The following is a 12,869-nucleotide window of genomic DNA, read 5'->3' as shown; positions in this document are numbered from 1 at the left end:
TTGGCTGGCAAGTAGGTCGATGCATTTTGGCACGTAGACTGGCAAGTAGCTTGCATGATTCAGCTGTCATACAAAAAAGTCCAGGTCGTCATGCAATGGAATTCAGGCGTAGCATCCTCATCCTGAGATGCTCCTCCTAATTTCTCAGTAACTGCCACCATTTCAGTGGAAGAAATCAATGGACTTTTAGCCTTTCTTTACACTCATCTGTTAGGATATACTTCAGAGGGCTAAAAAAGCTCTTGAAAATGAGTAATCGTGATGGATTGCACTTGGCAAATGGCATTACAAGCACTGTTGATGCTTTAAAATAGCCCTTCAAATTTAGGCAATGTCTGCAACGTAATTTTTCTTCGTGTGTCCTTTGTCCTTTCAAATGGCGCATTTTTCTTCTGACAGAAGGTACCTTCACCTCCTGTGTTATTGATCCTCCTGGCGTCTGTCTCAGTAACTTCCTAGAAGCTTCCCTCCTGGCAGGAGAAGGGATGGGATGGTCTGCTTTGTGTCACGGCATGGTCCAAAAGGGGTTTTGTGAACATGCTGCAGCATTTGCATTGATATCGAATCTGTGGTATTTCACCCTTAGTTGAGTTTTTGGCAGAATCCAGAAATGAAATCGGATTGTGGCCGTGGACAGCTCGAAGGGAAGTGTTCCATGAAGTTATACGCTGAAATGACACGAGGCTGGTGTGTGGGTCTTCAGAAGCTGTGTGAAGTATATGCCGGTTTTGTGCTCGTTCGGAAGAAAGCCCACTCGTGCTTTTTTTCCGCACTTCTTAGCTGCATTAGGGTGGATTCATATTTTAAATTTGTAGTAAAATTATGAACTGCAAACTGTTGACATTTCTTACGTGAGCGCAGTGATAGGAGATGTACAAACAAAAGTGATGCCATAGCACCCAATTTTTGCTTCAGCAACCGCCTCGGAAAAGCTACTTATGAGGCAAGATTATTATATAATCCAGCGTTCTACTTAATCATAAACTTCTGCTACCTCAAACAGTACGAATTAATGCTGATCATGGAGTGCCTGTGAGTCTAGGCAAATAATTTAAGCCCTGTGCTTCATATACAAAGTGTAGAAAAAACATATATATCCTTTTAAAAGTGTTTTTTTTAAGTGTTCAGGTTAAAAGTGCTGGATTAATAGATGCTGTCAGTGATACTCATTTAGAAAGTCAAAGGACACCTCACTGAAGAGCACTAGATAGCATATTCTTATGATTAATTTAAGTCTCTTCATGTTCACAGCAAAAACGGACAAAACTTTTTTTGAAATGGCAGACCCAGATTTTGTGTCAGCTTAATATTCCATGTTTTTAATCTAACCCTGATTATTTCAACAGTTTATATTTGTTTTCACCAGGCAAAACAAAAGAACTGCTTAATTCTTATCAAGAGAATCAGTCCATTTTCTTTCATTATGGTTCAGCGATTTTTTTTTTTTTTTCCTTCTCAAATCCTTATTTAAAAAAAAAACCCTACAAATGGAGCAACAACAAAAGAGGAAGGATGTTTAATCTCTGATAACAGTTTAGGTATTCCCAGAATCCTCTGATGGATCATTTTCTTTTATCCCATTATTCTCAGGGTACTCGGATAGGATTTAGACAGGAAGATTTACATATAAAGACAGGATTATGTGCCTGTGTTCTTCATCTCTCCTTTAGAAACCTTTCAGAATCCGAGAGGATTCAGGGACCCTCGGCTACCCCTGAGCCTTTTCCCAGCGTATATCCCTTTTTGTCCCAGAAGTTCTGGAACGTGGGTATTATTTATCTGTTGTGTCGGTGGCCCTTAATGCCTTTTTGTGTTAGTTTTCTCATTAATCTTTTCCTGTCGCTTTTACTCTTCTCTCTAACAGGTGTTATTTGAGCTCGCCCGCTACCATGCTCCTTCCACGATTTTCTTGGATGAGCTGGAGTCGGTTATGAGTCAGAGAGGCACTGTTACTGGGTAACCGCCGAGATCGCTCCCTACGGCTTCGGGGGAATCGCTGCCCCCTTATTACCGCCTCTTTTCGATAGCGGGTTTGTTCGGGTGTCGGTAAATCACACAGCGTACCCGTTAGAAACAAATCTCAGCTCAACTAGAGCCGGAAGCTGCTCCGCAAACTGCCGTAAGAGCGTGCCGGGGCCCCTGAAAGACTTGTCTTTTTTAGACTGTACTGGCAGTAAAATTATTTTGAGCGATAATGGTAATTTTCCTGACTTTTTGTTAGGCGTTTTTTTCTTTTATTCTGTTGTCAGCTTTAGGAGCCTCGCAGGGCGGTGTTGTCAGAGTGCCTGTCCCCTCTGAAAGTACTGCTTCGTAGCAGCATCGCGGGGGCTTAGAGAGAGAGAGAGAGAGAGAGAGAGAGAGAGAGATGGGGTTGTTCCTTCACTCACAGTAGATGAGATCAGTAGAGAAGACAGCGTGTAAGCCAGGTCGTGGGACGGTTAGCAAGGGACGATGGAAATAATGGCTCCGGCAAGACCGTGAGCAGGAGAGAGGTGCAAGGCGACATAACCAGCGGTGTGGTATTTTAAAATAATATATTCGAAGTGGAAGTAAAGGCAGTGGGGAGAAACAACAGATAAGACGTAGATGATTTTGCGATGCTATGGACAGGCCTAGGCATAGCAGGGAAAGATGCACGGTGTGATCCCGTTTTCGTTAATGGGACAAATTTTGATGGCGCTGTCAGAACTTGCAGGCATGGAAGAATATTGTTATTGCCACCCACGGTGCAGACGGTTTATAGTTTACAAAACAGATTGGAAAGATTGGGCATGGAGGAGAAACAGGAGAAGTATAAAGAAATTGGTATACCCATTAGGAGCCCATAGCAGTGAATTTTGTGTATTGTAAATTAAGTGCTCAAAGATAAATAGAATACGCCATATAGTAAATATACAACTTGTAATACTTGCCATTTGATAGCCATAAATTATGGGCCAAATTTTGCCTTTATATATCTTTTTAAAGCTCTCATTAACATCGCTAGATTATCTATTTTAAGCATGGTTTGTATCTAAGATTACACAGGTTACTATAATACGTCATTTTTAAATATTGACAGAGGCATCTAGAGATGCCTTTGCAGAAATAAGCCCTTAAACCTAAAGTGTAGTTTTTACCATCTAAGGCCATGATGTTTTCTCTGGATTCAGTTCCATGAGGTGCCAAGAACTCCACGTCTGGGACCTAAAGTTCAAACTGGTTTCCTGCAAAATTGATTTCCTGGATCAGGGCCAGAATTCTTGGCACTTGGCAGGAGAAAGTCCTTAAGTTCCTTTTTTTTTTCCTGGGGAAGGATCCTTTTTGCGTTGTTTCAAGGAGAACTCTGCCCTATTTTTCCAGTTTGTTTCAACACCGTGTATTTTTCTGTTTGCTTCTGATAAAACATTTTGTGATATATCAAATGCAGCGGTAGGTGTATCTTCTTGTGACCACTTAAAATTCACTCACAGAAAAGTGCAAGTAGTTGCCCTGGATGGGTAGATGTCTTAATTGTTTAATGCCAACTGTTACATTACAAAAATTCTCCTACATAGATCAATCAAAGCTGTTTTCCAGTAAACATCAACTCTGCATAAAGATTAATATGAAGAAAAAAAGAAACTAAACATGGTTTTGGGGGGAGTTCAGTAATAGTGAACTCTCCTCACTTTAATGCACTGAAAAGACCCCATTTAAGTAATCATTAGAAAGCTTGATTTTAATGCTTAGATGTTAGCTAATGGAGCTTAATCATGCTCTGAACTGGGACAAAACTGTGACAAGGGCTCAGTTGCTGTGAATGACACTGTATAAATAAAGATGATTACTTTAATGCACTGAGCAAATAATATTTCTCTGCATCTTGGTAGTGGTGAACATGAAGGAAGTCGGCGGATGAAAACAGAATTACTGGTGCAGATGGATGGCTTGGCCCGATCTGATGATCTTGTATTTGTTTTAGCAGCTTCCAATCTGCCATGGTAAGAGATCCAGAGAGTACATTTTGAATACATTTGCTTGAGCTTCTAAGCACAGATAAAGATTTTATTTAGAATTTTGCAGAAAAAAGCCTTGATATTTGGTTAAAGCATTTAAAGATTAATTTGGAGCTTTTACTTTTAAACTCTACAATTCTTGCTATTTGTGCCACATGACAGTAATCCATAGTAAATTCAACATATGCTGGTGCTACTGGCTGCTAGTATTTAAAATGGAATACTTTATTTCATAGCCAAGTTATTTACTATGTTTAAGCTAAGAAGGGTTTCAGCCTGGAACTATAAGGTGCTTAAAACATCTAGTGCTTAGAAGGATACTCCATAAATAGGAAGGATGGATTTTTGTTGGTATCAAACATGACTTTTAAAAAGATGGGGACAAAATTTTTCAGTTTCTTTACCATAATTTAGTATACAAGAATAAGTGGTTTATAATGGGAGCTTCTGGACTTGCTGGCCACCAGAAGATGTGGAGACAGGCAGCATCGGCACAACTGTTATACTACAACAGATGGAAGAAAACGTTCAGCTCATGACTCCTTGAATAGCGTTTCCTATTGCTGCTGTCAGAAACAGCATGTTGACCTGGCTGGACCACTCTTCTGACCTGGTGTGGTATTTCTTTTCTTTCGTATAAGCCATTACCAAATGTTTGCAGATAGGACAAGGAGAAAATAATGGCTTTGGGGCAAGCACGGTTGTTTTCAGCAGTCTTTGATTTGTACACTAGTAATCATTTTCCAGAGCAGGAGCCAGCACCTGCATAGGGGATTGACATGTACTGATAACGGGCTTGTTTTTGAAGTTAACTTTCATAGATCTGGGACTAGTCTGTGGACTTCTGCCTGCCCCTGGGATGAAACATCTTTTCTTACAGAGAAAACTGTGGCCTGAAAGCAGAGAGGGGGAACCTCAGCAAAGTAATTGGCGGAAATTGTCTGTTAGGTGAGAGACAGTCTTAGGGGCAGATGTCTGCAAGAAGGAGATGAGACAGGCATAGGAAAGGTTATTTGTCCGTGCTCCTTCCCCTCCCTGGACTATGACTGAAGCAGAGAAATACAGTGTATCTGCTGCCATGGGAATTTGGGGTAGACTCCCTGGCTGGCTAATGTTTTGCAGTCTGCTGGTCATCACAGCATTGAGGTCTTTACTTCCATGCCCCTAAAGGCCTTCAGACCTAAGTGGGCCAAATCACCTCTGCAGTGTAGAAGGGGTTGAGCTAGGTGTCTGAAAAGAAGACAGCAGTCGTGCTTCCAGGGAACTTCGAGTCGGGGCTTGGGAAGTGTTTGGTGGAGCCCAATGGAAGCTTTCGTCTCAGCTCGGCAGATGTTCTCAGGAACAACTTTTTGAGAGCCAGGGCTCAGTGGCAGTGCTTGAAACTTAACTGTGCAAGGCTTGTTCATTCCTGTGTACACATACGTATACCTAAATTAACATACAAATGCACTTCTCAGTTGTTACACGCTGCTTAATGCTCTTTCACAAAGTTTGTGTTAGTACTGTATTCCTCTCCCCAGTCGATCCCCTTTTTGGCAGGGCCAGCTGAAAGGCCAAGGGAACAGGCAAAGAGAATTAAACACTGGAAGTGATTTTGATGCCTCAGAATTAAGGCGAAAAGGTAACATTTTCAGTCAAACCCTTGCGGCCTATGAGCTTGGCCCATTTCAAAACGTGCTGTGGGCACTGAGAAGCCCAAGTCCTTACAGAGACGCAGGAGGACGTAGGTTCCCAAGTCACCTTGGCTCCGGGGGCGGCTCTGTTTTACGGTAGGATGAACAAAGGGGTTTCTTACCTCAATGCAGCATCTTTCCTGAGCACTGGGGGTGTTCACATCATATAATTTTGGCACCTAAAGTAAAAGACAGGTTTCCCCTGCTATGAGACAGTCAACAGCGAAAGAATGGAGCCAGCAGTTCAGAGTAATTCAGAGTACCCCAGGGGCCAGTACTGTTTCGCATCCTCGCTGATGACCTGGCCAGTAGGACAGAGCGCGCCCTCAGCAAGTTTGCAGATGATACAAAATTAGGAGGAGTGGTTGATAGACCAGGTGGTTGTGCTGCCGTTCAGAGGGACTGAAGCATCCCGGAGAAATGGGCCCACGGGAGACTCATAAAGTTCGAGAAAGGGATATGCCAAGTCCTGCACCTGGGGAGGAATAACCCCAGGCACCAGTACGGGCTGGGAGCTCACTGGAAAGCTTGATGTCTGAAGCTCTTTCCTAAAGCAAAAGCCCGTTTCCCATCCAATCAATGGAGAATGCTTCGGAAAACCATCAGACAGACGTCTTATCTGCTGAAATTCAAATGCCAAAGTAGCAACATATTCAGAGGCTTTCATCTGCCTCTTTCCGTGGCCTACACAGGGCTTTCAGGAGAACGGCTATGTGGGCACCTAAAATTTATATGCAAGTTAGGTGTATGAGTTAGGCCGGTTCCTACCCTGGCCTAACAGCATAAGCACAAAGCCATCACTGGCTTTTGTAGCTGTAATAGCAGAATGTGTGTGTCGGTTTGGGGGATTTATGCCTTGGACAGTCTCATGAATTTAAATCAGTGCAAAATCTACCCCGTTTTGTGTTACAATAGCTATGTGAAAATGGTGAAAGATAAATAGCTACTGTGTGTGTGTGAACAGTTAACTTTGGAGGAGAATTAATACATTAATAACCCATTCTTCTCTTCATGGTTCATTAGTAGCATGCTAGAAAATGCTTATGTTATTATAGCATCGTTACTCTTTTAGAAAGAGAAGCTCTAAGCAATGCATTGAACTGTTTCATGGTCTCTTGCTTAAATTATGTTCAGAGTAGCTAAGCTTCACAAGTAATGCTGCAACATGGCAGTACTAAAAAGGATCAGATGTCTTTAGAGGATCCATGTCTTTCTACTCTTGTGCTCTGGTTTGAAAGGAAAAATTGGGTATTCCAGACCCACCGAGGAAGAGTTCAGAGACAGCAGCTGGCCTGAAGGTCACAGTCTGGCTGGTGCTTGAGCTAGGGATCTTGGAGATGTGTTAATGCACGTGTGAGGCTGACACCCCTCTGAATGCTTCTGTAGAAGAAGAGATCTCTGAACGCGTCGTCTTGTTATGCATCTTTCTTATGCAACTAATAAACTCTTCATGGAAAGTCATGCCAAAATTACAGAATACAATTTTGAATGTCTTATACGTTTGATTTTGGATCATTTTGCAATTCTGAAGTGCTAATTTCTGCAAATTTGTCCGCTTGAAATGTCCAAAAAAAAATGACACCGCTTTTCTAAGGTAGATGCAAGATGACAAGATTTCTATTTTAGAGGAACTGCTCCCCCAGGAAGCTGGCAATCCATGTTGGGACAAGGGTGGGAGCTGAGCTGTTGTCAGAATCCAGATCCCACTTTGGGAAGTCTTATACTTGAGGGCTTACACTTCCTTTCTGGAATTTTTCAACATTTTTCATGGGGGCTGTTGAATTTCGCCCTCTCCTCAGCAAATCCAACCTATGAGTGTCACGACTAGATTGTTGGCCAGAACTGTGCCTACCACAGAGAATGATGCTCAAAAAATGTAGCCGAGTAAATACTTGGAAACGTATTTTAGGGGGAATGGAAAGCCAATGAAATCTGTAAGTATCCTGCATTGTCACTGAGGTTCACAGCCATGAGGAATTTGGGAATGCCTGCCTCTAGAGAGTGGGCTTTGAACTCCCACCTGATGATCTCAAGTATATGTTTGCTGGTTATTTTTATGTGTATTAGACTACATTGAGTCCTACTGTAAGACGCTGGACTTCAGCTGAGTAGGGATATTTTATTATATTTTATATATGCATATATAAAAATATATTAAAAATATATAATATTTTATATATATATATATGTAATTAAGTTTATGAAATACCTAGTACCTAGCTGACTGCTCTGAAGGTTGTGGCTTCACAGCACGACCCTGTGTTCTTTCAAACATTTGGTATTAAGCTAGATTTTTAAGAGATTTGTTTAACTTGGATGTTTATTGATCATCAAAAAAAATGAGTGCCAAGCTGCTTTTAGATGAATGAAAGGAAGCTTAAACAAAGCTCTTTAGGCTGTCCTAAACTGCACTGCGACTATTGATCTTCCTTTCCACCCAGGCCTTGCCGCCCAGGCTCGCTTCCTGCTGCTCATCAGCGAGGCACTCTTTATTGACAAACTACTTGTCGAAATGGTTCAACGTAATTAAATAAAGTAAAGGCTTCGCTGATGAAGAAATGAAGTGATCCTGAACCACGTAGTGAATGGTTCCTAATGTCTCAGTGCGTTTAGTTTGACTCCCATTGCAGTGCTTCCTTCTCCCTCCCCACCCGTGGGGTGGGTGAAGCTTTGGTGCAGGCTGATTGACTCTTTGCTTCAGTCCGAGCTAAGTCCTGTCGGAGCGGCAAGTGGATGGACAAGATGGTCCATCCAGGGGGTCCATTCAGGGTGAGCTGGGCTGCAAAACCCAAACCAGACTTTGTGCTCGTGAGCCCTCTCCTTCGCTCTCAGCAGCATAAGCCTCCCTGCTGCATACGGTGGAGGAGAGCGAGGAGGGAGAGCTGAGGACAAGGGTGTGGGAAAGCCCTGGAGGAACAGGAGAGGACGTGGAGTGAGAGCCTGGTCGCGTGGGGTCTCCAGGCTGCCCTTAAACGGGAGGACGGGAGCTGGGAAGGGATGAGGAGCTCGCTCTTTCTTGGTGCCTCTTCAAAGCACTGCCATGATCGTCATACTAGACGATCACAGCAGTCTAGTGATCTAGAGGTTAATTTTGGACCAGTCTTCTCTTGTTGCTGTCTCTGGGTTCATCTTTGGAATTGTTGTGGCATGTCTCGATTTCTGCCTAAGGCATTAGTTACCGTTCTTTATTCTGGAAATCAAAATAGTTGTCATGTTTATCCTCATGAAATTTGGCAGTGACAACATGGCGCGATGTCCTGTGATGTCATCCTGGAAGAGCTCTGAAAAGACCCTCTTTTATAGGTCCTGTACAGCTTTATGGGTTCTTTTCGTGAGCATTTCTTAATGCTTTTTACTGGTTATTACTTTAGAGGATATTTTTATTGGCTCAGTGCTTATTCTGTGCTGGATATTACTGTCATTTAACCTTGCATTTGATCACTAACAAAACAATTGTAGCAAAAAACCTAAACACTCTTAGGATAACAAAAATATTATGTCTTTATTTTCCTCCTTAGCCAACAAGTAGGGTCACTGTAACCTTTCTGAATAAATAGAGCAACTTCTATGTATCAGCACACTTATTTACAGAACAGTTCCCTACGCCAAGAACGCTTCTTAGCCCTCAATTCCCCTGCTTGCATTTTTGCAAAGCTGAAACCCTGTCGTGAGATGAACAGCTGGAAATATTGCCTGCAAGCCTGATGCCTCTTGGGCAGTGCGGTATTGCAGTGTTAATAGAGGAGGGGGGACTAGTGGTGTTCTTCATCCTTTTGGGGCCGGATGCCGCCTGAGAGGCGTTGCACCGCGGTTTGCATGGCGTAGGCTCAACGTGAAGGCTCAAGCCCCAGGACTGCTCGGAAACCATCTCTTAAGGAGCCTAAAGCTATCGATGCGCTAACAGCCATTGATTAGCAAATCCTTCTGAGGCTGTGAGTAGAAGTACTGGGATGGATCTGTACAAATTCCTGTTATCCGTTAAGATCCTCTTGAGCTGGTTTTCCAAGCTTTGTTTGCATTGCCCTTGGCTCAGCTCAAGCGTCGCAGCTCTCCGAAACGGAGAGGTCCATCCCTGGGAGAGGGGCGCTTCTGCTCCCCCTGAGCTGAGGAAGCCACGCATGGAGAACCTACATGGGCACTTATGTGTGGATTTGGGAGCCCGTTTTGGGTTTCTTTATCATGTTCTACGTCAGCAGAAAACATTTGCTATTAAAAAATAAGGACAAGTCCCCAAAAGCGGTAGAAATAAGCTCGCTTGGTGCGCTGCAGATCTGTCCCGAGTTGGCAACTGGAGCTCCCTGTAAACTGAAGAGGAGTTCAACAACTGCCAAGCGCTTTGGAGAAAACTTGATTAAAACGAATGGTTTGGATGCCTGTTTGAGAGTTGCTGGCCTGCAAGGCATAGCAGGACTCCTGAAATTTGACTGAATCTGTGGCGCTAGCAGGAAGTTGTGAAATGTAGTAAGAGCGGAACAGAGAGACATGTTCACTTTTATTTCAGGCTTCCTTTATGCAGCAGAAGAAAATAAAAACAGTGTGTCCCAGACACTTTATTTATTTATTTATTTTAAGGCAAAACACCTTTATTAATGCTGATGATGTCAGAGGTTCTGGTTCACTGGCACATTTTTTCCAATCTGTCCATCTTTCGCACGATCCTTTTTATAGGATGCTTCCCTTTGTGGCTGTATTTTTTATTATTTGTGTTTCGGGAGCAGTCTCAGCTCAAGATCCTGATCTGCCACATGCTGTACAAACAAACCCCAAATGTGGCCCCCATATCCAAGACTTTCAAGTCTGTATTTTATACATACTAAGCAATTAAGTAATCCCCACAGTGCCCCAGACAGATGATTTCCAGGGTCTCCTTAATAGCAAAGAGAGAAATCGGAAGGTCATTACTGACAGGGGACGTGGCACAAGTACAAGAGCCAGGGAAGATAACTAAAACACCTGGCTGTTACTGTTAAGCCTCGCTGCCGCCAGCCAGAGCATCGCTAACACAGCGAACAGGAATACGCTGGGTAATTAATCCTTTCTTTTCAAAACTGGGTCGACACAGTTACAGGTGGGGTTGCAAGAAGTCAGCGGCTGCAGCGAGGCGCTTGCTGCCAAAGCCGCGTCTGCAGGAAGCGACGGGCTGATGTTTCCTCTCCTTCGTTGCCTGCAGGGAGTTGGATTCTGCCATGCTGCGGCGCCTGGAGAAGAGGATTTTGGTGGACCTCCCGAGCAAAGAGGCACGGCAGGCCATGATTCGGCACTGGCTGCCCGCCCTGAGCAACAGCGGAGGAGTCGAGCTGAGGACGGAGCTGGACTACGGCTTACTGGGCCAGGTGAGGCAGGACGGAAGCGGGTACAGCTCACTGCTGACCGCTCGGGTGCCCGCCGTCTCCAGGGTGGGAAGCGGAGGTGAGGGTGACGTACGCCAGCGGCGGGAGCGTGTCGTGGTAGGAGAGGTCCGAAGCAGAGAGGTGGGACAGCACCTCTCGCAATCCGGCAACTGCTGCGTACGGAGCTGGGGGGACGGACCGCAGCTCGGTCGGAGGCTCCAGCCCAAGGGAGACCAGGCGAGATGGGCTCTTCTGATCCCCTCGGCCTTAAATACGGGGAGACTTGCGGCAGTAGTATATACTATCACTCTTCGTCCCGTCAGCCTGGGAGCCCTTTCAGTCTGTTGGGGTAACGAACAGTTAATTTAGGGAAGGTGTCACAGCTTCAGTGCTGCAGGAGCAAAGAGCACTTCGATGGTGAAGAGATCCACTAGGATATCAGGCTCCAGAGATGTTCTTCAGACCCTGAATTTAGCCTTTGTATCAGCCTAAATTCTTCAAAAATAACATACAACAAGGGCCACTTGACCCTTGTTTTATTTCTGTTCGCAGAGACCATACTGCTCAGATCTTGTTTCATAAATGTTAGAAAAGAAATAGTTATTTTATAAACAGGCAAGTTGGGAGACAGACACGGGGGAGTTTTATTTGACCTATGGAAAATTGCCCTTAAGAAAGAACATGTCCGATATTTTGCTTGCTATTACAAGGTACCTTGGACATTCAAATCAAGAACAAGCAACATGATGCTTGATGTGTGTGTGTACATATATATATATATATACGTTCACGTGTATGTATATGTGTATTTCAGAAAGGAATGGAATTTACAAGCATAATTATAAATACATACAAAAATATATGTGCTTGTAAATTCTATTCCTGTCTGCTTTGTAAGCCTGCGAGCTGTAATGTGTCGCTCTGCTCTTGCCATAGGAAACAGATGGCTACTCCGGCTCCGACATTAAACTGGTGTGCAAGGAAGCAGCTATGAGGCCAGTGAGAAAAATTTTCAATGCTCTTGAAAATCATCAACCAGGTACCACAGAAAATCCTATATGGGAAATGCTGAGCCACTACTGTAACTCTAGAAATTGTAATGTTAACCCCAGCAGGTGGAGCTCTGTTATCTGCTTAGAGAAGCTTTAAACTGTACATTTCTTAAAAAAAAAAAAAAAAAAAAAAAAAAAAAATCCACGTAAGCCACCAATTCTGAAAACTGGGCTTTTTTTTTTAAACTGTGTGTCTCTGTGCACAAACACACACAAATTTTTCTCTTTCTCACTGGGTCAGGTCTGCTGCTTTTGTATATTAAGTATGTTGCATTATGCATGGACTTAATGTTTTTCAGTAGTAATTACAGTATTTAATGAGTTTTCTTCTCTTTAGGCAACAGTAACTTACCCATGATCCGCCTGGACACGATCACAACGGCAGATTTCCTGGATGTGATCGCCCACACCAAGCCCTCGGCAAAGAACCTAAGCCAGAAGTACACAGCCTGGCAGAGAGAATTTGAGTCAGTTTGAAAAGAAAGAAAAAGAAAAACCCAAACACCAAAATCTTTAAAGAAAAACTTTTGCCATCCAAAAATGGCATCTCCGTTGCCTCCAAAGGATTGAATGGTGAGGGAGAAGGAAGCGCTGTTGTTTTCAGGACGGAGAACACTATGAGAAGCGTGAGGGGGAAATCGGTACTTTCAGAATTGTAATGGGGGGGTGGTTTGGTTATTTTATTTTTTTACTAGCCATTTTCAATGACCATTCTAAAATATTCTTCGTGGAAGTAATGTAATGGCAGAATAGCAGCCGCTGTATAATGAACACTCCCGCATTAATTTTACGATAAAGATTTATAAACTGCTTGTTTTGCAGTCTTTATTCGTTACA

The 12,869-nt window shown here is 43.4% G+C and overlaps 1 protein-coding gene across 7 annotated transcripts in view; it reads left to right on the top strand.

Annotated features, from left to right (window-relative positions):
- The window catches only part of KATNAL2 (katanin catalytic subunit A1 like 2), a 30,608-nt gene extending 17,764 nt beyond the window's left edge, over positions 1-12,844 (top strand). For all 7 annotated transcript variants that reach the window (XM_026086447.1, XM_026086451.1, XM_026086448.1 and 4 more), the window contains 5 exons: positions 1,865-1,956; positions 3,852-3,962; positions 10,821-10,983; positions 11,917-12,019; positions 12,370-12,844. In XM_026086447.1, coding sequence (XP_025942232.1) covers positions 1,865-1,956; positions 3,852-3,962; positions 10,821-10,983; positions 11,917-12,019; positions 12,370-12,509 — 609 coding nt within the window. In that variant the 3' untranslated portion in view covers positions 12,510-12,844. The remainder of the gene's footprint in view (positions 1-1,864; positions 1,957-3,851; positions 3,963-10,820; positions 10,984-11,916; positions 12,020-12,369) is intronic.
- The last annotated feature ends 25 nt before the right edge of the window (positions 12,845-12,869 follow it).

This window comes from Apteryx rowi, unplaced genomic scaffold (assembly GCF_003343035.1).
Source record: "Apteryx rowi isolate R43461 unplaced genomic scaffold, aptRow1 scaffold_694, whole genome shotgun sequence".
Classification (NCBI taxonomy): domain Eukaryota; kingdom Metazoa; phylum Chordata; class Aves; order Apterygiformes; family Apterygidae; genus Apteryx; species Apteryx rowi.
The sequence above is the reverse complement of the archived record's forward strand: the minus strand, read 5'-3'. Positions and strand labels throughout refer to the sequence as shown.